Source organism: Alternaria atra, assembly GCF_907166805.1.
Source record: "Alternaria atra isolate CS162 genome assembly, contig: 25, whole genome shotgun sequence".
NCBI lineage: Eukaryota > Fungi > Ascomycota > Dothideomycetes > Pleosporales > Pleosporaceae > Alternaria > Alternaria atra.
Window position 1 is genome coordinate 2,306,998 of NW_025091323.1, and position 23,694 is coordinate 2,330,691.

The following is a 23,694-nucleotide window of genomic DNA, read 5'->3' on the forward strand; positions in this document are numbered from 1 at the left end:
CGTAGACTGCAGTATGTCTGTGGTATATAAAATACGATTGTTGCAGACCCTGACCCCAGTGAGATGGCCGTCGCAGCTTCTCAATCGAGGCAGGGGGATTGATCTGGTGATGCCTCTGCTGAGGTACTAGATCAGATGATACGAGGCTGCGTCTAACCAAGCAGCTGCATAGTCTCTTGTCTCTTGCTTGCGCACTCAATCCGTCACACTCACAACCTGCTACTTCACAATCGCAGGTATCATGTCGTGACGGCTGCGGCGGGGCTTTTGGCCCAAACGCACGGCCTCGCTACCGGACGGCTAGCGCGAATCACTCGACGCTGTCTGTCTGGCAGCAGCCCTGAGTTGTCAGTTGACGACCTGCTCCAACTTGTCCCTCCAGCTCTAGAATAAACGCCTTTCCCTCAGACAGAGCGCCCATACGTCACCAGCAAGTTGTTAGGGCCCCAGCTGCCGTTTGACCTCCCCCTCGCGAAGCTCCTCCCTCCACCGACTCCCCGTGCACCACCCTAGACGGCTACACTAGCCACCATCTATTACCTCACGCGTCTCTCCTCCATGTCGGCCTGAGCCCTACGCTCTCCTGTGTACAATTCTCAGTGTGTGCGCCTGCAATCTAGTCCCCATTGGCGCTATTGGCTTGCGACCTGTCCCCAGACGCCTCGAGGCCAGCCTCCAACTCGGACGTCCGTCTCTGCCAGACCTCCGCGACGCTTAACTTGGCCCTTGGCGCATTTCACCAGCCATGAAGGGCTTCAGGCAAAGGGTCGTAAGTTGCCCGTCCTCCCCATGGACCCCCGGCAGCACCACGCACGCCCTACCCCTCTCTATGCGCGGAGGCTAACATATCTAGTCCGAACAGCTCTCTCGAAGCAAGGATAGCAAGTCATCTAAGAAGAAAGACTCCACCTCTGGAACTGCATCGCCGTCGCTGGGTGCCTCCAACTCGCCCTCGGGCTCTGCCCAGGCCACGCCTTCCTCGTCGCAGACGCAGCTCACCGATGCGCGCAGCAAGAGCCAGCCCGCCGCCGATGGCGCTTCGGCCAACATTGGGTCGCTACAACAGAACCCCCAGCCTTCGTCAGGTTCGCTCGCGGGTGGGCCTCAATCTTTTGGTGGACAGGGCATGATGAGTCCCGGTGCTGCTGGTAATGCCGGCGCTGCTGGTCCAGGCACGCCCTCTAGGCTGGGGCAGCCCCTGGCACCCAGCGTCGTGATCAGCCCAAGCGCGCCTGTGAGTACTTGCGCATCAATAGACACAAGTTTGGTAGGCTAACAAGTACTGTAGCACCCACCTCCTCCTGGTGCAGCCGAGACGATGCCTGGCGATCTTGCGCCTCCCAAGGCGGGCGCGAAGTCGGGAATATTTGACCGTCTTCAAGCGACGCCCAAGGACAACATCGAGGGCATGAGAACCCCGAAGAGGCAACACTCATCACGCTTCGACATCTCGGATCAGCGTCAGCGTGAACTGGAGAAGCTCCCCGGATTCCATGAGGTGCCCCCGAACAAGAGGGAGGAACTCTTCATGCAGAAGATTGACCAATGCAACATTATCTTCGACTTCAACGATGCTAGTGGCGATATGAAGTCTAAGGAGATCAAACGTCTGGCCCTGCACGAGCTGCTCGACTATGTCGCCAACAATCGCCAGGTCATCACCGAAAAGATGTACCCTCGCGTCGTCGAGATGTTTGCGAAGAACCTGTTCCGACCCATCCCACCCCCTATGAACCCCCAAGGCGAGGCCTTCGACCCAGAAGAAGACGAGCCGGTGCTGGAAGTAGCGTGGCCGCACATACAGGTCGTCTACGAATTCTTCCTCCGCTTTATCGAAAGTCAGGACTTTAACACAAACATCGCCAAAGCATACATAGACCACAGCTTCGTGCTCAACGTACGTTTTCATCAATTCCCTTCAAACCACCTGGCTAACGTGAGCAGCTGCTTGAGCTTTTCGACTCTGAAGACCCTAGAGAACGCGACTTCTTGAAGACTACGCTCCATCGCATATACGGCAAATTCCTCAACCTCCGCTCCTACATCCGCCGTTCCATCAACAACGTCTTCTTCCAATTCATCTACGAGACGGAGCGCTTCAACGGTATCGCCGAGCTTCTCGAGATTCTCGGTTCTATAATCAACGGGTTTGCCCTGCCACTAAAGGAAGAGCACAAGCTGTTCCTCACCAGGGTGCTCATTCCACTGCACAAAGTCAAGAGTTTGAGCATGTACCATCCACAATTGGCGTATTGCATTGTCCAGTTCTTGGAAAAGGACGCGGCATTAACAGAAGAGGTAGGGACATACGCCAGATCCAATAGGCTAGGCTTACACGTTCAGGTTGTTTTGGGTCTTCTCCGATATTGGCCAAAGGTGAACAGTACCAAAGAGGTCATGTTCCTGAACGAAGTCGAAGACATCTTCGAGGTTATGGACCCTGCCGAGTTCGCAAAGGTGCAAGAGCCGCTGTTCAACCAACTAGCCAAGTCAGTCGCTAGTCCCCACTTCCAGGTCGCAGAGAGAGCACTGTACTTTTGGAACAACGAGTACTTCTGCAACCTTGTTAGCGACAACGTCGAAGTTATCTTGCCCATCATGTTCGCGCCGCTATACGAAAACTCAAAGGGTCACTGGAACCGGTACGTATATGCACTCTGGTGAGACCGTTTACTTGCTGACTACGTTGCCAGAACAATCCATGGTATGGTGTACAATGCCATGAAGCTTTTCATGGAAGTTAACCCGCAACTCTTTGATGACTGTTCGCATGATTACGCTGAGTCACAAAACAACGCGACCCAAAGACAGCAAAGTCGACAAGATCGTTGGGACAAGCTTGCCAAGCTTGCCGAATCACGTTCAAACGGTACGGCAGAGAAATCAGCAGTCGACCCAATGCGCATGGACGACTCGGAGTCACGATTGGAGAACCTCCGCCTGCAGGACGACGGAACAGCATCGAGAGAGAGGCGGCCAAAGGAATATGAGCGTCAAGGCAGCCAAACCTCGGTACGTTGATTCTTAAGTCCCTAGAACTCTGGATGAGCATTCTCTGTGACCGAATCGATGTACTCTTAATTCTATTCCTAGACTCCTAGGTTTTCTTCCTTGTTGTTCAAGACTTGCATTTCGGTTCAGGTGGATCTGACATGTTTATGCTTTGCGCCTTTGTAGCGACGGCATCATACTTCGCAAGGGGAGCACCACGTTTCGTCAAGTGCTCGCCGCTCGGCTGGTCGACCGCGTAGCAACAGTCGCCCCAACTCTTCTTCTGGCCATGCTGTCTCGTCACGCGCACCTACTGGACGTGCAAGGTCGAATTCTGGGGGCACCATCACTCGGGTCATTAGCTCCTGATTCTGGGGATGCATATCTTCTCTTCTCCTTTTGTCGTCTTGGTTCATTGCTAGCCTGTCGTGGGCTAGATTGTAGTTGCGATATCATGTGGTTTTATCTGGCATCAAGCGTCGCGGTTTCTTTGGTTCTTCCCAAAACAACATGGACGTTTCACTTGGGTGTTCCGGATGACGTTTCTTGTGGAAGATGACTGAATAGGGAATTTCTCATACTGATAGACGCGGAATATAAAGAATTTTTGAAGCTGCACATGTATGTTGTTGTAGTACTGAAAGAAGTCGAGGAAGAAGTCAGGGAGAGTTGTTGGTACAAAGACAAAAAGGATATGGGAATTCAAAGCTGGTGACTAGTCTTGAGCCGCTGCTACATGCTTATTTCCACAGAGGATATCAGCGTTCTTTTTGCTTGCCTCGTTCCATGCGGTGCTAAAAGGGTCGCAAGGGGCCCCCATACTTTCAAGCCGTGCTACCTAGATACGGGGAGCCGCATATGTTTCCATCCGACTTGCTTTCGACGATCAGACTAGCTTTAAGCAGGGTGCTCGGCCTTCGGAACGCCAAGCCTCCCGAATGTTTACGGGCTTTTGGTGAAGCCCTATACATCGTATCGCAGCGACAGCTAGTAAGGTCAAATTCGCTCAATGCGTGCATGCTGGAGGTCTCCAATGCAATTTGAATTACAGGTTCGTACGTTAGCTACACGGCAGTGCACGCTATCTGGGTTTCAGCGCGGTGATGCAAAATCGGGCCAAGGTAGTCCATCGTCTGCCAGCTGCGATACCAAGGTAAAAGGAGAGCAATACAGTAGCGTAGCCAATAGCAAACAAGTCAATCGCCTCGGTCTGCAATGTGTCGCAATCTGGACGTGCAACGGCGGGTTGGGGCCATCAGCGGGAGAGGCGGAAGACCCCAGCAGTCATTTCCGACCTCCTTTCCGGCGCAGCCAGAAAATCATTGCTGGCCCTTCATAACCTTTGCGCATCACCTTCACCCAGCCCAGTGTGAGATTTACTTCTTCACATTTTCTCGTCACTCCTTTACGCTTCGCCCCTGCTTAGTTGCGGTTGCCAGCACTTCTTCTCCACGTTGCCCTTGTTTACCTAGTTCCTTTACTAGGCTCAACCCTTTAAATCCTACGATCAGGGCTTCCGAACAGCACAACACCAACCTCGACGAACCCCACAACTATACACGCACACAATGGGTGGCCCAGACTGGCTTGAATTCGGCGCGCCGACGCTCGACCGTCCCTTTGGACTGGCATTATGGCCCATTTTCGAGAAATGCTTTGAGCCTATCGCGGGCTACAAGCCCCAGGATTTCCGATTCGTACAAGGAGAGACACCGCTTTCGACATTCAAGGTCTGCGTCATTACGCTGGTAGTATACTACATCACGATCTTCGGTGGACGGGAGCTTATGCGCAACCGTGAGCCCTTTAAGCTCAACTTCCTCTTCAAGGTGCACAACTTCTACCTCACGGCGATCAGCGGTACTTTACTACTTCTTTTCGCGGAGCAATTGATCCCCACGGTTGCCAGGAAGGGTCTTTTCTTCGCTATCTGTGACCACGAGGGTGGATGGACTGACAAGCTGGTTATCCTCTACTACGTAAGTGCTTACGTTGCATGCTGTTGGGACTTTACTAATATGCGCAGCTCAACTACCTCACCAAGTTTTTGGAGCTGATCGACACCTGCTTCCTGTTCTTGAAGAAGAAGCCATTGAGTATGTGCACCAATTCGGCGTCAACGTTGCATTGCTAACGAGGTCAGCTTTCCTCCACACCTACCACCATGGCGCGACCGCTCTCCTCTGCTACACCCAGCTCATCGGTCACACCCCTGTCTCATGGCCCGTCATCACTCTCAACCTGGCTGTCCACGTTGTCATGTACTGGTACTACTTCCAGAGCGCACGAGGCATCCGCATCTGGTGGAAGAAGTACATCACCATTGGCCAGATCACTCAGTTCGTCCTCGACATTGGTAGGTTTCCTCTTCATTCACACACCGGTCACAATATAGCGACTAACAAAGTCTAGGTTTCATCTACTTCGCCTCGTGGACCTACTTCACAAGCACCTACTGGCCGCACCTGCCCAACATGGGCAAGTGTGCTGGTGAGGAGTTCGCTGCCATCTCGGGCATTTGCATCATCACGTCGTACCTCTTCCTCTTCCTCGCCTTCTACTTCGCCACGTACAAGAAGCCGGTGCCCAAGGGCCGCCGCAGGGCTACAAGCGCGTTGATTGAGATGAAGGACGAGAAGTTGCCGACTGTTGGTGAAGCTCGCAGGCGTCTTTCGACCTCGCGTGCCGGTGTTGCTAACGGTGTTGCTACAGGTGCTTCACCCAACGGCACACCCAACGGACGTGCGACCCGCAGCCGCAAGGCGTAGACTCGACCGTTCGGAGGACATGCGAAGCGCCGTGCGGCAGATGGAGCTTTTTGAAGCATTGGACAATGCCCAACGGCCCCTGGCCGTCGAAGCAATCGAACTACTCTGCGATCACACTTGATGCAGCGCGTTATGCTCTTCAGCTTTCGCAAGATATAACGGATCAACTATCAGGTCCGAAAACATCTCGTCAACAGGAGCCACCTTTTGGCCAGGCTCCTTCTCAATTCGTTCTTGGCACGATATCACCCTGGAGGGCTACAATTTTCTATCTTCTTGTAATTGCTATGTTTGGGGACAGACACTTTGGTGTAGCCCCGTGTTACGATAAAAGCATGTAAGAGCATGGTTGGTCGGTTCGCGTTACGACAACTCCGGTGTTGGTCTTGGGCTTTGGTATGGGCGGTATAGCACGTTGTAGCAAATACTGGAACGATAGATAATGCATAATCGTCAAAGACATGGTCTTGTTTGTTGTGTTTGTTTCGTGTTGTCTGCGGTTATCGGAAGAGGACAGGGCTGATGTGTGGGGAAGCTTAGCCAGTTTACACGTGCAATAGCGAGGGGAGACGTTATGCCGGAAGCTGAGCGATCGGCTGCAGCCCCGTGTACCGGGTTCAGTTGTCGTCAGCCCTGACTTGATATCATCGTGATAGCCCCAACTCATCGCAATGCGTTTGATTGTTTCGTGAAAAGAGTTTAATGTTTCTAAATTTATTTCACATTGGCTGTAGGCGAAACTTGAGCTGTTTACGTCGGTTGCACCTCGCGCAGAATTGGCTGCCAAGAAGCATGTGTGGCGTGGACTGGGTGGATCAGTGGTGACATGTGATAGGATTGACATGTGAGAATCACGGCTTTGTGGTGATCCCCAATTTGCTGCCGGGCGTCTCGCTGTCATCCCCTCGAACCTTGCCCTCCGATCAACCATGCGATAAGCGACGATTCCACCCGTTGCGACTGATATCCAGAGCTCCCCTTCCGTGTTGTGCGTTCTTCGAGACTCGCATCCATCCCCTTAAACGACATCATCGCGGTCTCCAATTCGCACTTGGGCCTCCGATTACGCTTCCGCGGAGTACAATACCCTTTCGAGACACTCCTTCCGCACCGTCAGTGGGCACTGCGACGGCTTTCACGGACATAGCGCAACTCGAGATAGTTACTGCGAGGAGTCGCAAAGATATAGTTGGGTGTGATTTGCGCATAGACGAACGTGGGGTAGGGTTGGTTCGATTATAAAACGTCACGGTCCTGCGAGAATCCTATAATGGAGCAGGAACGACCACTCCAACGTGCCCCGCCGCCTGCATACACACAACACGAGCCCGAGTCGCTGCATCTCCCTTCGGTACCGACGCATATCCCGAGCCATGTCCCAGATCATGCAAGGCTGCCGGGCATCAAGTCGCTGGACCTGCCCGACACCAAAACGCGTCATACTCCGCACAACTCGATAGAATTCAGCCCACGGTCGCAATACGATGCATCGCAATGGGGCAGGTTGCCAATGCCAAACAATGCGACCATCCCACGAGCGCCTGATAGCCTGTCGCGCGAAGACATAGGAAGTCCCATGGATACGGCAAGTGTGCGCAGTGAGAACACAGGTAGACGAGAGACGAGTGTTAGTATGGACGATCCGGATGTAAGGCTGGCAGCGGAAGCATTGAGTGGACTGGGAAATCCAGGTATGTGGCCTTGCCGTTGCGATTACTGTCTATAATACTGGATAGGATACATACTAACTGACTACTGCAGACTTTGTTCGCTCGCCAACAGCACGATCCCTCACGCTTTCCGCTCGAGAATCTACAACCGAACCCCCAGAACCGCTCCTCTCCTTGATTACGTCGAATCACCCATGGCTTGGGAGCGGTATCAACGGCTCCATCTCAGCCTACAATACGACCAAAGGCTATACTCCACGACTGGTCCAATACGGTGCTGAGCTCATTGAGCGCAACATTGGATCGCCAATGGTCAACACTGTGTCATCTGTTGGTAGAAGAACCGGTATGGAGAAAAGTCTGCGACGCTATCTAGGAGACAGACGACCCAGCGACCTCGAACAGGGAGATGGCGAGAGTTCAAGAAGCAAAAGACAAAGGATCGCCAGTCCGGCCGACGATGCCATGGATGTCGACGATGCGCTTGCAGCGGCATCACGAACAAGAGGCGGCTCGCAATCCTCGTACACCGAGTCGCTTCCTGCCTACGATGATCAGCGCTCTCCAAACTATGAGGAAGCAGTCATCTCTAGAGAAGTCACGTCGCAAAAATCGCCAGAGCAACGCTCAAACACTCCGCAGGACCGTCGTGTCAACTGGTCTACACAGCTTATCATGACAACCTCCGGTCTTGGTGTCGCGCTGTCAGAGACATCACTACGATCCTTGAAGCTCTGCCTCGGTCTCCTCCGCGGCGCAACAACTCACATTGACTCCGTCATGCGCGCGCTCACGCTTGTCCTCGAAGAATACGAAGCCGCCCTCAACAACCAAAGGCAGTCCAGCAGCCAAGACGAGAAGACGCAACTCAACGGCAACATGGCCCAAATGGGCCTCGCCGACACCACAGACAAGGATGACCAAGTCCGCAAAATCGCCGACCGTATCAAGGCCCTCTCGTCGGATATCTGGCAGACCCTCCAATCAGTCGTGCAATCCGTATCCCGCTACACAGGCGGTGCTCTCCCGCAAAACGCCCAAACGGTCGTTCGTACACAATTGCTGTCTGTACCTCAGCGATGGCAGCTCGCGGGACGCAACGCGAACAACGAATATGCGGGTGGCGATGAGGTCAGAGGCGCGAACCGCATGTTGGCGTTTGCCAAGGAGGGACTGGATATGATGGGTCAGATTACTACTGTTGTTGATGGTACAGTTCAGAGTGCTGAGAGCTGGCTTGCGCGTATTGGACGAAGGCCGCAGGGTGAGTCTAGTAGTGCTGGTGGTCAGGCACCGGAGCGGAGAGAGAAGACGCCAATGGCGCTTGAGGCGGGGGTGCAGATGGGTGAGAAGAGGTAGGAATGGTGAGGTGTGATATTTTTTATTTTTTTTTGCGCTCTTGAAGACTATGGTTGGTGTTGAGAGTTGGAAGAAGTGGCGCGTGGGAATGAAAAAGACCAAGATGTATGAAATGGCGAAGATGGTTGAGTTGGCAAGGGTACACTTTGGAACTACGACTACAACATACCCAAACACAATTTCCCTATGTCACTTTCAACATTGGTATGTTTAGCAAGGCGTCACCATGACGGAATGTGTCTTATTTCGGGCGGAAGAGGTTTTCCAATCGTTCGTTTTTTGCGATGGATATGATGTTTAGCGAAAAACTGTGATACTACTTCACTTTGTATCATTTCAATGTCACATTTCAAATCATTGGTTTTCTAAGTTTGCTTTGTTTTCGAATAGTTACCTCGAGCTTTTTTGTCAAGCCGTCTTTGGTGCGTGTGGCAGAAATAACAGAATATCATCGTTTTCTATAGTTCACCTGTATGTTGTTGCCATCTGTTTGGCTGTGAAAATCTAGAATGTAGACGCTTCTTGTCCTTTCAGCTCGTCATCTCTAACGAGGCCAGGAAGAAGAGTAACATCTGGAAGCTTCGTCTGTCAAAAGTGAGATGTATGATATGAGTATCTTTAGTCTTTTTTGCGAGATGTAGATAGGTGATGAGCGCAATGAATATTGGAATGCGACTCTCACTTTACGTTGTGAGTTGTTAGTGGAGATCCTGATAGCGAACGTGTTCCTTGTTGTGCATGATGTAAAATAGAGTGGTTACAATACCTAGGCAGCTGGCATTGTTGTATTGCATATTTATACTATGTTTCCACACATCGCGTTGGACTACAACACAACTACTAATGAGGGTTGATCTCGAAGCTTTTCGTTGCTATGAACGTATCATGTAGCTCAAAAGTACAGAGTAAACGTAGTCTTTCCCTTTCATTCAGCCACGTAAAAATGGACGCTGCAGTGTTTTCTGATACAGGGAATTTTGACTCGGATACATGTTGCATTTCGGAACGTTGTTTGTGTAAACGTAATAGTACGCGACCGGTCAATATGTTACTGGCTGCGTGGGGTGTGCTAGCATCGCACCTCGTATCTGTAATCGCGAAGTAGCACCGAGCGGACAACGTATAACGGGGCACGAATGTTCGTGCACTAGAATGAAGGAAACAGGGTACCGAGAAACTTAACGAACACATATCCATGGGTGACAATGAAGTTATGTGGAGTTGGAGGACTGGACTTCGATATACGGATAGGAGTCTTAGTGCAGAACGAATGGCCGGCTGGTTAAGGGCATGGTAAGTTTGCAAATGGGTCGTTGTTGAGACGTTAGACTTGTTGTCATGACTGGAATGACTGAGTGATGGATATGGTAGACAAATAGGCAATACACTGGGTGATACGTGATAACTTTACTATTCTTTCGATGCCATAGTCTTGAGTGCTGACGGAAGCGACCCTGTACCAACCTAAGCTAGCCTCAATTATTGATTGCGATGCTTATGCTCCCGAGAGAACGTGGCTGCGGTATACAATCATCGTACTGCTATGATTCCCCCCCGAAGCGAGTGAATGGAATTGTTAAGCCAGATTATTTAGCCGGTATGATATACAAGCTGGTCGGCCGATCCCTAGTGCCTTCGCGATGTATCTAGTAGGTCACTTCCCCTTCTGCGGGTCCGTCTGGTTTGAGCTGGTTGTATTTGATGTTGAGTTTCCTGACGCTGTGGAGGTTCCAGACGTGCTGGACGTTGCCGAAGTCTCTGACTGTTGGGAGGGTTGTCGTGTGTCTTTTTCACCTGATGATGGTGCGCTGGAGACTTGGAAGGGAGCGAATCGGATGGGCGGGAAAGACATTTTGAGTAAGGAGTTGTTGGCGATTTACTCGATGCTTTGGAAAGGGAGGGGTCAACAGTAGGTTACAAGTTTGATATAGTTTCTCAGTTTTGGTGTAGCCACTATATGTACTGGCTTATACACAGGACTGTCCGTACTTACTGTACCTCAGAATAGCTCATCGTCACGACGAAAACGAAAAACGAAAAACGCGAGACGCATATGCGATCATGTGATATCCATCCGCAATGACTGCGCCGATGCTTCCTCGGTGAGCTTTTGGAGTGTATTCATGATAAGTCTGCCTTGTCCGTAACTGAACCTCTTCTACAATAGAGCCAATGACAGCTTAATAGTCTGAATACTTGAGGCGCTCTCACATGACTTCGCGTCGTGTTGCTCGCGATCGTATCCGGTGTGACGTAGCACATCTTGGCTCCTCGTGTTGATTACTCAGGCGCTGAGTGTTGACTGGCTGCAGTCATACAGGTGGGCCCTGAGCTGAGGTCTAGAGAGATAAATTGGTGGTGTCCGCTCGTGTTGTCTCGAGACATATGAAGCTGTGCGGTCGCGGTTTCAGTTTGCTACAAGCCGCGATTTTGTGATGCTAATATTAGCGTTGTAATAATCTTAGACTTTCGTCGCCCCCAATGTGCCTGCGTTTGTGCGCTTTTAGTAGTCTAAGCTACGATTGGCTGTAGAAGCGTAGTTCTCAAGTTCCAAGTGGGCCCGGTATGATTGACCTAACAGCATGATGGTGATGGCGGAAAAAACGTTCCCCCGCGTACTGAGGTAATAACGGCAACTATTGCGATAAGAAACAGTTGATTAGTATGTCTGTTTTATGCTTGATTAGCTCTTTTGCACTAACGGGAAGATTCCCATTTACATGATAGTGCTGACACGCTCCGCGAAGTGTAAATGCATATGCACAAGATGCGTAAGGACTGCGATAACACGCTACGATCGCGTGTTGATGCTCGAAAGTTTATTGGCGCACATTGCCTACCAGAGTCGATCTGGAAAGCAACCAGCGGTCTAAAATTAGTCTGTGCGGCTGAATCCCCATGCTTCATGTCGGAAAAAGTGTGGTGAAGACAACTGGATTCTCGACCTAGATAAGAATTGGTGTAGGCAGCAACCGTCAAAGTGAGTCGGTGTGAGTCGTTATATGTGGTGCAACCATCATAACGCCCCTTGCTGCAGATCAGAAGGTTGAGATGCACGGAAGACTCATGTATTAGTCTAGAATGAGCGAGAATGAGTCGAAAAAAGGGCGCCGTCGGGTTGCCGAAGCACATGCGGGAAAGCCGCCACGGAACACCGACGCTAAGAGAAGGCAACGTGCATCTCAGACGTACTCTCTAGGGCTGAGCAATGCTCGAGTCTCCAAAACGTGGAAAGTCCGCTACCAGAATGGAGTGGAACGTGGAAAGGGAGGTGCTGTCGGCCCGTTGGCGTGGAAGGTCCAACGGCGGAGTGATATGACTCGAGGCCAAGGTGCTGAAAGTAGAAGGCTGACAAACTCGCCGTGGAGACAAGTGGGGTCAAAAAGCATGTAAGCAATCCAGCCTAGCGGAGTCAAGCTACTCCGCGAGATTGTGCTCATTTGATCCTCCTCAACAACCGCGTGCGCGAGAGACGACTGTGAAGTGAATTATGGTCTCTGCGTTGAATGCTCCACTCACGGAGTTTTCAGCATGAGATTAGTGAGCTTGAGTGTAAATTGTCCCACTAGCAATCAAGATGCACTGAGCCGCATGTCGTTGGTAGACGGGTGCATTCTTGCGTCTGCCCAGAGATCTCAGCGTCATGTAAGGCGGAATCTAACCGAATTGCAGCGAATGTGACTGTGGGGTCGATCACGGTGTAACGGAGTGACTCGATTGCGCGGTTTGATACACGACCAACTCCGTGCGAAGCAGTCCGCTGAAGAATGATGGAGCATCAAACTTACCCGTTGCAGTGTTGCGGGTTGATAGCTGCAACATAAGAGATCTGCCTAGCCGCACGCGGCGCCATCTCCTCAGGATTGTGGGTTTAACCTCTTTCGGAACTAAAGGCCCACAACTCGCTCTTATCTCCGAGTCGTGTACTGTTTTCTTATTTTATTTAGCCGTTGCGACATCTCCTTTGCTGCTCTTAGGCTGCTCGTTTGCTTTTGTTTTTGCAAGATATCCATACGTTCTTTATAATCCGCTTCTTTTCCGGGCCTGCACAAGTGTGAGACATTGCCTCTGCCCGTACCGGATCCGAACCGTTCAATTGAAACGCAGGGTGCGCCCTGTACCGCCGCCACAGCCATGGACAACGCCAGTGTTCCTCAGCATACGCAGATCCAAGAGCACACCGAGGCAACAACTTTTGAGGCAATCCATCCCAACCGCAACCACGCCCACCGCGACGACGCCAGCGTCAGGACTGCATCTATCACCGAAAGCACTGCGCGCAACTCGGCCAACAACGAAAAGGGCTTCAGCAATGTCACGGGTGGGGTTGACATCCAACGTGCCGAGGCCGATTTTGCGGAACTATCAAAAGAGCTCTCCCGTGCTAGCAACATCTCGCGCCGATTAAGTCGCGTACAGAGCAAGCAGAGTCGCAAAGACAAAGTTGTCACAGACGTAGAGAAGGCCACTGTTGCAGGTTCCGACTCCTCCGATGAGGCCTTCGACCTCGAAGCCACTTTGCGCGGTGGCAAAGACGAGGAAGAGGCAGCGGGTATCAAGTCGAAGCGCATTGGTGTTGTGTGGGACGGTCTCACCGTTAGCGGTATCGGTATGGCTACCTTACATCATCTGTATCCAAGACACACGCTAACTGTCGCATAGGTGGTGTCAAGAACTACGTCAAAACCTTCCCTGACGCCTTTGTATCGTTTTTCAATGTCTTCGAAACCGCCGCCAACATTCTCGGCCTTGGCAAGAAGGGAAAGGAGTTCGACATCCTGAAGGACTTCAAGGGTGTCGTCAAGCCTGGCGAGATGGTGCTGGTCCTAGGAAAGCCAGGCAGCGGTTGTACCACATTCCTCAAGGTCATCAGCAACCAGCGATACGGATACACCAAGGTTGATGGAAACGTCCTATACGGTCCATTCGATGCCGACTTCTTCGAGAAGAGGTACAGGGGTGAGGCGGTATACTGCGAGGAGGATGAGAACCACCACCCTACACTCACCGTCGGACAGACACTCGACTTCGCGCTCGAGACCAAGGTACCTGGAAAGCGCCCAGCCGGACTCTCAAGACAAGACTTCAAGGAGAAGGTCATCGACCTCATGCTCAAGATGTTCAACATCGAGCACACGCGCAACACCATTGTGGGCAATCCCTTTGTCCGTGGTGTCAGCGGAGGAGAGAGGAAGCGAGTTTCCATCGCCGAAACCATGATCACGGGTGCTTCCCTGATGAGCTGGGACAACTCCACAAGAGGATTAGATGCTTCAACTGCTGTCGACTATGCGCGTTCGCTTAGGGTGCTAACAAACATCTACAAGACGACAACCTTCGTGTCTCTCTACCAGGCTTCCGAGAACATCTACAAGTGCTTCGACAAAGTCATGGTCATCGACAGCGGCCGACAAGTTTACTTTGGACCTGCACAGGAAGCCCGCGCTTACTTTGAGAGTCTCGGATTCTTGGAGAAGCCCCGTCAAACCACTCCTGACTACCTTACTGGTTGCACTGATCCCTTTGAGCGCGAGTTCAAGCCCGGTATGAGCGAGAAGGATGTTCCTTCCACCCCTGAAGCGCTCGCTGAAGCCTTCAAACAGTCCGAGGCCGCTGCCAGGCTCGATGCTGAGATGGTAGCGTACAAGGCACAGATGGACCAGGAGAAGCACGTCTACGATGACTTCCAGCTAGCCGTCAAGGAGTCCAAGCGCCATGCACCCCAGAAGTCTGTCTACTCGATTCCTTTCTACCTGCAAGTCTGGGCCTTGGCGAAGCGTCAATTCTTGCTCAAATGGCAGGACAAGTTCGCCCTCGTTGTCTCTTGGATCACCTCCATCTCTATTGCCATCATTACCGGTACCGTCTGGCTCGATCTCCCTGATACCTCTGCAGGCGCCTTCACTCGTGGTGGTGTTCTCTTCATTGCTCTGCTCTTCAACGCTTTCCAGGCTTTCTCCGAATTGGCATCCACCATGTTAGGCAGGCCAATCATCAACAAACATCGTGCTTTTACATTCCATCGACCGTCAGCCCTTTGGATAGCCCAGATTGGTGTCGATCTCCTGTTTGCATCCGTGCAGATTCTGGTCTTTTCCATCATCGTGTACTTCATGACGAACCTGGTGCGAGATGCCGGAGCTTTCTTCACATTCGCGTTGGTCATCATCACTGGTTATCTGGCTATGACACTGTTCTTCCGAACGGTTGGATGTCTCTGTCCAGATTTCGATGTCGCGATTCGTCTAGCTGCTACAATCATCACATTGTTCGTACTCACTTCCGGTTACCTTATCCAGTGGCAATCCGAGCAAGTCTGGCTTCGATGGATCTTCTACATCAACGCTTTAGGATTGGGTTTCTCTGCTCTCATGATGAATGAGTTCAGCCGCCTGGACTTGACCTGTGCCGGTAGCTCCCTGGTTCCTTCTGGACCTGGTTACGACGACCTCAGCGCCCAGGTTTGTACGCTACCTGGTAGTGAAGCTGGTAACCCCATCGTGTCTGGTACCAACTACATCAAGACATCGTTCTCTTGGGACCCTTCAGATCTCTGGATGCACTACGGTATCATGGTCGCCCTCATCGTCGGATTCCTTCTCGCCAACGCCTTCCTCGGAGAGTTCGTCAAGTGGGGTGCTGGTGGCCGTACAGTCACATTCTTCGTCAAAGAGAACAAAGAACTCAAGGAACTGAACGCCAAGTTGCAAGAGAAGCGCGACAAGCGTAACCGTAAGGAAGACAGCAGTGACAAGGACTCGGATCTGAACATTGCTTCCAAGGCTGTTCTCACATGGGAGGACCTTTGCTACGACGTTCCTGTTCCTAGCGGAGAGCTCCGCCTGCTCAACAACATCTACGGATACGTCAAGCCCGGACAACTGACAGCGCTCATGGGTGCCTCTGGTGCTGGAAAGACTACGCTTCTCGATGTGCTAGCCAACCGCAAGAACATTGGTGTCATCAGTGGAGACAAGCTTGTCGACGGAAAGGTTCCTGGTATTGCTTTCCAGCGTGGAACTGCCTACGCCGAACAACTTGATGTCCATGAGCCTGCTACTACCGTCCGCGAGGCGCTTCGCTTCTCTGCCGACCTGCGACAACCCTACGAGACTCCTCAGGCTGAGAAGTACGCCTACGTTGAGGAGGTCATCGCCTTGTTGGAAATGGAAGACATCGCAGATGCTATCATTGGTGACCCTGAGAGTGGTCTAGCTGTCGAACAGCGCAAACGTGTAACTATTGGTGTTGAGCTCGCTGCCAAGCCTGAGCTCCTGCTCTTCTTGGACGAACCTACCTCTGGTCTCGACTCGCAGAGTGCTTTCAACATCGTTCGTTTCCTTCGCAAGCTTGCTGCCGCCGGTCAAGCCATCTTGTGCACGATCCATCAGCCCAACTCTGCTCTCTTCGAGAATTTCGATCGTCTGTTGCTCCTCCAGAGGGGTGGTCAGTGTGTCTACTTTGGTGACATTGGCAAGGACGCCCATGTTCTCCTCAACTACTTCCATCGCCACGGTGCCGACTGCCCTCCTGATGCCAACCCCGCTGAGTGGATGCTAGACGCTGTCGGTGCTGGTTCTGCTCCTCGTATCGGAGACAAGGATTGGGCTGATGTTTGGCGGGACTCTGAGGAGTTCGCGGAGGTCAAGCGCCACATCGTCGAGGTCAAGGAAGAACGCATGGCTGCCGTTGGCTCCGCCGAGCCAGTTGAACAACAGGAGTACGCTACACCACTCTCTTACCAGATCAAGCAGGTTGTCAAACGCCAAAACCTGTCTTTCTGGCGCACTCCCAACTACGGCTTCACCCGTCTCTTCAACCACGTCATCATCGCTCTACTCACAGGTCTCATGTACCTCCAGCTCGACGATTCCCGATCATCCCTGCAATACCGTGTCTTCATCATCTTCCAGGTTACCGTTCTGCCTGCTCTGATTCTCGCTCAGGTCGAACCCAAGTACGCCGTTCAGCGTATGATCTCTTTCCGCGAGCAGATGTCCAAGGCATACAAGACGTTCCCCTTCGCCTTGTCTATGGTGCTTGCTGAGATGCCGTATAGCGTCCTCTGTGCTGTCTTCTTCTTCATCCCTCTTTATTACATCCCCGGACTGAACCCCGACAGCTCGCGCGCCGGATACCAGTTCCTCATCGTGCTCATCACAGAGGTCTTCTCCGTCACCTTGGCTCAGGCGATTGCTGCGCTGACACCGTCCCCATTCATCGCTTCCTACGTGAACCCCTTTATCATCATCATTTTCGCCCTCTTCTGTGGTGTCACAATCCCCAAGCCCCAGATTCCCAAGTTCTGGCGCGTGTGGCTCTACGAGCTCAACCCCTTCACACGCCTTATTGGTGGCATGATCGTCACTGAGCTTCACGACCTCTCCGTCGAATGTACATCCGGCGAGTACAACCAGTTCAACGCCCCACAGGGTCAGGATTGTGGATCATACATGGGCGACTTCTTCTCCAACGGCGCACCTGGCTACCTCCTCGACAACGCAACCTCCGCCTGTAACTACTGCGCCTATAAGGTTGGTGATGAGTTCTACCAACCGCTTGGATACGAGTTCAGCAACAGGTGGAGAGATCTGGGTATTTTTGCTGCGTTTATTGCTAGTAATTTGGTTATTCTTTTCGTTGCTGCGAAGTACCTCAACTTCAACCGCAGATAAGCAACCAGCTTGGAGCACGACATGTACGAACGCCCAACAATCATTATGTTGCGGGCTTATGACGATCCATGTGCCTGTGGGTACTTTACGACCCGCACTTGAGAGATGCAATACACAATCCCGCCGCAGCTATGGCTGCATCGGCATCGTTTTTGCTTCTCACGGCACTGTGTCTTTCTTGCGATACTGCATCGTCTTGTTCAAAAGTATTTTCCATTATCATGCATTATAGATTTGCAGTTTGGATATCCCATTAGGCGGCGTTCGTTCCCCTGCCAGCATTACATCTGCACGGCATCTTCACATAAAATATACGTAATCCTAGTCTTCTATAAATCGTCATTGCACACACATCGTCCAAAAACTTCCATGACTTTTGAGCTGATGTTGTTACTGTGCCACTTCATGTATTACTCCTCTTTGTTCAATTGTTGATGTCTGACGTTCCTACTTCACGGCAGCTCCTTCCAGAAACTCCCTTTGAGACATTATTCTGCATTGTTCCATGGTTACTGCCTGTCTTCTAAGGTCTTTCGTACTTTTCGCTGCCTTCTCTTTTACATCGTTGCGACTTTTCGTACCACCGAATCGGCATTCTTTTCACTATTTTGTCATGGCACCGATGGCGCAACACTATGAAACACTACTCACTATCACTACTGCTATACATACGCCAGGTCAGAACGAGCCCGCAGCCCCGAGACACATGGATATTGCCAACAACGCAGGAGAGGAGCTGTCGACGTCCAAAGCAACAGACTCCTACCGCACTAGCTCAACGTTCAACTGGCCCTCTGCAACACCTTATACATACGCCACGCGCCATTTTCCAATCCCTCAAATTCAGGGTATCATCCCTGGTATGCGCCGCGCGCTACATCTCAATGCCGCTTCACCGTCACTTCCACAGTCACTTAGATCTTCGTATGACGTAGCCTTACAAGTGAAATCGTCGAAAAGTGCGACAATAATACCAACGACGCTAATAACATTCTCAACTCCGTCACCCCGCCACTCAACATACCCTCGCGTCTCGCCTCCCGGTTTTTTGTATCCAAAAATCATTGTGCCGTTCACTGCGATGCCAGAGCAAAGTTCGAATCCACTACAACATCCAGACTCTGTTCTACCGAACGAGAGTCCATATCATTCGAGTATTATGGGTCGTGTGGACTACGAATTGGTGTACCTGCCTACGGGCTATAAGCTACTTTTTGTCGGTACACTGGCAATTGTGATATTAGGAGTGGTATGGACGCTCATGGTTTGGGCGGTTAACATGAGAATGGGCATGAGGAGTGAAATGAAAGAGGGAAAACGAGTGAGGAACATGAGAGCAAAGCGTATGGGTGAAGAGAGGAGACCGATTGACAAAGTGAGCAAGTACGCGCATCGACATGGCAACGAAAGCGAGGTATGGGTCGACAAAGCGACGAACATGGATATGGACAGTGATGACGCTGTTACATCAGCGGCCCAGATTCCGTTTTCGTATCTGGGAAACAACGCGCACGTTGGCGAGGACATCGAGATCAAGTACAGGCCACGATGCAAGACGCATCAGCCCAACCGTCCGCGAAGCCGACCACTCCACACCAATGCTCAAAGTCGCACATCCACGGCTCCATCACCAGTGAACCCTTTCCTCGACCCGCCTCCCAACCGCCTCCTCCAACCCGATACAGGCGCCGCACTAGTAAAGCGAACTTCCTTGGAATGGCAGACCGGACGAGCAGCCTTCTTCTCTTCCCAGAATAGGACTTCAACCCCGGTATCGAGACCGGTATCTCCGGTACCGAGCCATGTCAACAACAAGAGCAACGAGCCGTTTGAGCTCAATGTCTCCGATATGGAGGCTTTGGAGGCTGGCACTGTACCTCTTACCGGTCGCAAACACATTAGTTCTTGTTCGAGTTCGTCGTCACCTGGAAGTGGGAGTGGTGGGGCCAGCGACGGTTTTGGTCTGATTAGAAAGAGTAGGAGCTGGGTCGATCAGGGTGTCGGGTTTGTAGACGGCGCCGTTGATGCTTTTGCTGCGAAGTTGGGGAGATGGACAGATGATGATGGCGGGAATGAGGCGTTGTTATTGCCGGTTGCGAGACAGGGGAGGGGGGAGGGTGTTCGTGTTGGCTAGTCAACCCCATCGACAAAAATGTACCCCAAAGGTGTATGCGGTGACCTCACATTGCATATGTTTGAGCAGAGGAACAGTGTGATGATGAAGATAGCGGGTTGAATTCAAGCCCTCGTGAACGCTTTGTCTCGGAGCAAATGGTATCATCCAAGCGAGCACCCTATCCTAAACGCCAGTAGCAATGCCCCGTATTGATCTGTCCTAAATAGCTCAAATATCAAAGTCCTTCCTGAGAATCTCTTGCACTTCCAGGTCCATCCCCTTCTGAATCATATGCGCAGCTACGAGATTGCCAACCTTGTTGACCAGCTGTTCTCGGAGGTCATCGAGGTCTGGTGCGTTGTATGTTCCCTGCTGTTGCTCTCTTTGTTTCTTTTCTCTCATGCTTTTGGGTACCAGGGCTGGGAAGGAGCCTACAAGCACTGCGAGGAGGATTTCAGCGTCGTGCCTTGTGCTTTGGTCCGCGAGCTTTTTGGAGAGGAAGTCATCGTTGTACATCTTAATGTTCGGTAAGATGAGTCCCCTCAATGCGTCCCCGGCACCTAAGACTAAGAGCAGCGCTTGTAGTGCACCAAAATGCGTTCCAACCGACTTGTCCGGGTCCATGAATTGCTTCAGACAGGTACGTGCAATCCGTGACTTGAGTCCCTGATTCGACGACGCGTGCTTCCTACAGATATCTTTGAGTAGATGCGCTGCAAGCGTTCGCAGGTAGAAAGCATCTTGAGTAGCGCGGTTGTGATCGGGCATGGCCCCATTTAGTGTTTCTGAGGAAGCGTTGGATGGCGCTGGGTTTGCCGGCCCTACTTTGCCGCCAGTGCAGCATGTTAGGATCGGCGGTACCATGTATGCCACGTACGGATCGAGGTAGATGGCCTGGTTCTTCAGTAACGCCTCCGCAGCGCGCATCATCTGAGTCAATATGAACAGGTTCTTCATATTGTGTGTGACCTTTTCGGCTATGAAGCTTAGCAGGTACGTCGTCAACTGGTGGATGCCGGGCTCTGTCGAGATGGCTGCGAGTGCTGCATTCTGCCACTCGATGTTCGTTTCGTCGATCAGGGCGCCCGACAGCTTGTTGAATAGCTCTTGCGATTCTTTAGACAAGACGTGCTTGACCAGCGGTTTGACATTGACGTTGTCCAGGCCATTGGCGGCGGCCAAGTGTGGATTCGCGTTTGGACCCTTGGGCAAGAGATCGCCTGTATTCGTGTTCGGGTTCTGAGGTATCGAAGGCTGGACACCTTCAACAGCGAGCCAGTGTGCAGTGAAGGTGATCTCCCGTGGCACCTTAGGCAGTGGGGCGTTGATGAGCTTCTCGAAATCGACTTCTTCGTCTTCGACATAGTACAAAGGTTGGCCAGGTCCCAGCGAAGCCTCGCCGAAGCGCAGCGGTCGGGTAGATTCGTAGCCATAGAGAGGCTCCACATTCAATACCTTCAAGGCATTGGATATGTCCTGTGTGCTCAGTGTTGTCCGCTTCCCGTGTCGCATAAACTTGAGGGCCTCCTCTAGCACCTGCGCCAACCGGAAGTCGACGTCGCGTGCCAGCTCTTCTACCACATTGTCGGCGAGTGAGGCGATGCCCACAGATTCGGCCACGTCTCGTACATTGTCGGGGTTCCAGACCGAAGACATGTTGGCGGGGCGCAGTGCGATGTCTAAGGTGTGAGTTGGAACCGGTGGGGCTGTCGGAATGCGGGCGTGCTGAGTCTAATGAAGCGGAATGGGCGAAAGGAGCCGATGGGAGGGCGGAGAGGGTATCACCAGGCGGGTGACACAGAGACGGACGATGTGATTGCTAGCCCTACGACCCAGTGAAGCACATTCCGGACGCGCGCATGCGAAAGTGGTGGGCAGTGCCGCGGTGTTTCGGGGGTTGTTGCTTTCAGATTTAGTATATGCGTCGAATGGGCTGATGCAGGCAACTGGTGAAGTACAAGGCCGAGGCGGGATTGGCGTCAGTGTGAGTCTACTACAAGGGAAGTCGCGATGCTCCAGGGCTCGCGTTAGGCTTGGCACGCCATCGTGTCCGAGCGCGCCTGCCCGGTCGTCACCCTCACCTTCACCACTTCGCACGCGTCCGAACCTCGCCGTCTCCCACACCGATAGACGACCCCTCCGAAGCTGCATCCATCCACGTTGACAAGTATTTATCAATGCTGAAGAGTGAGGCCATGTTGACTGGTCAGCCGTTTGCTTCATTCAAGAATAGACAAACATCGCCTTCTCATCACCTGCTGATCGTTTCCAAGTACCAGCACGGGACAGCACGCAATTCTATGAGCCAACAGGAGACAGTGGCAGCTGAACTGCGAGGCGCCTAGCCAGACCTTTGATCGAATAGAAGTACTCGCGTATCGATGTTGACATCATGGCTTCGTAGACCGCCATTTCAAAATCTTATTTCTTGAGGGAAAGCAATCTCCCCCCGGGCACCTTGCACAACGACTTGTGCGGCTGCAGATCGTCTTCCCCGACGTCTGGTTAATCGCAAGCAGTACTCAACCCTGTCCTCCCTTGTCATACATCCAGTCGACTGTCGCTCGCCGTGCTCTCACACATCGACACGTTGTTTACCGCCGTTGAAGATGTCATCTTCCACACTCAGTTTCAAGCTTCTCCCGCTCGCGGAAGACACTCATTCGCCGTTTGTGCTCCCTGGCTACCAAACCAGCATCTCATTCCAGCATGACAGTTTAGACTGAGTCCTTCCTGACGCCACCCGTCTATCCGCGCGGACGGGCCGCTGCGATTCTGATTGCCTTTTGCCTGGCTCTTTGGGCCTGCCAACTAGACATTCGCCCCTGCAAGCCACTAGACGAGCCCTTGCGGTGTTCGATTGGGAGTGTAGGAAAACCTTGCCCTAGACTATTTAATGTCGAAACTACTTTAGTGTTTTGTCCTCCAGAGCAACCTTCCACTCTCTCAGTACGATAGTTTCTTGATTACCGTATTCCAATTCTTACTCCAAACTCATCAATACTACTACTTTTCAACCGCCTTACAAATCTTTACAAGGCCATCATGGGTATCACTACGGGATCCTCCGTGGGCAACACCTTCGAGCTTGTCTATTCACGCTCTATTCACGTCTTATCAAGCTCATCAATGTCCATACCGCCGCAAGACCGCTCAAGAGACGACCCGCCTTCTCCTCCACCTCAGCCCCCACCCAGTCCAGCACACTGGAATCGTCTCGTCTCGGTAAGTCGGGTTGTAGGATACACCAGATATAGCTAATCCCACGCCAAGCTCGACTTCCTTGCTCCACTAGAGATCTGAACTTTGGGGTAGTGGGGTATTTCTGATGAGTACAAACGTTCCGCCGACTTCAGCAATGTCTGACCTTACTTGAACAGAGGCAAGACTTGCTTTTTCTCTAAAGCACCCACCATGTTACATAGGATCGGCACGATGTTGGCTTGTCTTCTCTTAGTGATCTGGCCTGGCATGACCATGTGTTCTGTCGAGCATTGTTCTTCCTACGCGATGAGCTCCGAAGCAAACAAAGTGCCGTGGTTCTTTCGAATGTATGTTAGTTGGTCTACGCAGGGTCTTGGAGGCGTTTGGATGTTCCTTGCGGGCCGCTGTACATCTTGATACAGTGTGCAATCTTAGGGGCAAACCTCTTGAGTAGTATCACTATCGCGGGCGTCCCTCTCACGAATATGTTTTCTTCGGTGCAAAAGTCAGGCCATCTTCGATAGTGTCTTTGTTTTTCTGCATACAGCTGTGATGTACTAACTGCCTTGATATGAACAGAAACCTGCAACTACTTTGACGTCCAAGAGTACTGCGGTCATCTACCACGAAGACGAGTAACAGGTTCAGGCTCCACCCGATCTAGATGGGTATAAGTATAAATCCAGATCCCGATAGCGATGCCCCATTATTGACGCTGGTGCTACCTCCTAGCTCGCTTACCCCACTAGCGCACACTAGTCGCGTCAGGCTTTTCGGCTTTTCCAGATTCGCAGAACCCAGACCTTGGGCTCCACTCCATTCCAATTGACAGCACGTACATCACATCCGACGTACGTGTACATTCAACAATTTACCAGTTTTACAGTTCCTTCACTGGTTGCGTGGAACTT

The 23,694-nt window shown here is 51.9% G+C and overlaps 7 protein-coding genes across 7 annotated transcripts; 6 read left to right on the plus strand and 1 right to left on the minus strand.

The window, feature by feature from the left end:
• Positions 1 to 745: 745 nt before the first annotated feature.
• ALTATR162_LOCUS5799 (uncharacterized protein) lies at positions 746 to 3,021 on the plus strand (the record flags this gene model as incomplete). Its single annotated transcript, XM_043313419.1, has 5 exons — positions 746 to 769; positions 854 to 1,234; positions 1,289 to 1,897; positions 1,945 to 2,642; positions 2,694 to 3,021. The coding sequence occupies 5 exons, from the start codon at positions 746 to 748 to the stop codon at positions 3,019 to 3,021; spliced, it is 2,040 nt and encodes a 679-aa protein (XP_043169354.1).
• A 1,538-nt stretch (positions 3,022 to 4,559) lies between these two features.
• On the plus strand, positions 4,560 to 5,880 carry ALTATR162_LOCUS5800 (uncharacterized protein; the record flags this gene model as incomplete). Its single annotated transcript, XM_043313420.1, has 5 exons — positions 4,560 to 4,970; positions 5,018 to 5,087; positions 5,135 to 5,347; positions 5,404 to 5,639; positions 5,704 to 5,880. The coding sequence occupies 5 exons, from the start codon at positions 4,560 to 4,562 to the stop codon at positions 5,878 to 5,880; spliced, it is 1,107 nt and encodes a 368-aa protein (XP_043169355.1).
• A 1,149-nt stretch (positions 5,881 to 7,029) lies between these two features.
• ALTATR162_LOCUS5801 (uncharacterized protein) lies at positions 7,030 to 8,788 on the plus strand (the record flags this gene model as incomplete). Its single annotated transcript, XM_043313421.1, has 2 exons — positions 7,030 to 7,450; positions 7,521 to 8,788. The coding sequence occupies 2 exons, from the start codon at positions 7,030 to 7,032 to the stop codon at positions 8,786 to 8,788; spliced, it is 1,689 nt and encodes a 562-aa protein (XP_043169356.1).
• Positions 8,789 to 12,922: 4,134 nt separating this feature from the next.
• On the plus strand, positions 12,923 to 17,463 carry ALTATR162_LOCUS5802 (uncharacterized protein; the record flags this gene model as incomplete). The annotated part of the gene is made up of 4 exons (XM_043313422.1): positions 12,923 to 13,397; positions 13,451 to 13,938; positions 14,392 to 15,685; positions 16,349 to 17,463. 4 exons carry the CDS (start codon positions 12,923 to 12,925, stop codon positions 17,461 to 17,463), a joined length of 3,372 nt encoding a protein of 1,123 aa, XP_043169357.1.
• Positions 17,464 to 18,544: 1,081 nt separating this feature from the next.
• On the plus strand, positions 18,545 to 19,597 carry ALTATR162_LOCUS5803 (uncharacterized protein; the record flags this gene model as incomplete). Its single annotated transcript, XM_043313423.1, has 1 exon — positions 18,545 to 19,597. One exon carries the CDS (start codon positions 18,545 to 18,547, stop codon positions 19,595 to 19,597), a length of 1,053 nt encoding a protein of 350 aa, XP_043169358.1.
• Positions 19,598 to 19,807: 210 nt separating this feature from the next.
• On the minus strand, positions 19,808 to 21,235 carry ALTATR162_LOCUS5804 (uncharacterized protein; the record flags this gene model as incomplete). The annotated part of the gene is made up of 1 exon (XM_043313424.1): positions 19,808 to 21,235. One exon carries the CDS (start codon positions 21,233 to 21,235, stop codon positions 19,808 to 19,810), a length of 1,428 nt encoding a protein of 475 aa, XP_043169359.1.
• A 1,389-nt stretch (positions 21,236 to 22,624) lies between these two features.
• ALTATR162_LOCUS5805 (uncharacterized protein) lies at positions 22,625 to 22,882 on the plus strand (the record flags this gene model as incomplete). The annotated part of the gene is made up of 2 exons (XM_043313425.1): positions 22,625 to 22,804; positions 22,853 to 22,882. The coding sequence occupies 2 exons, from the start codon at positions 22,625 to 22,627 to the stop codon at positions 22,880 to 22,882; spliced, it is 210 nt and encodes a 69-aa protein (XP_043169360.1).
• Positions 22,883 to 23,694: the final 812 nt, after the last annotated feature.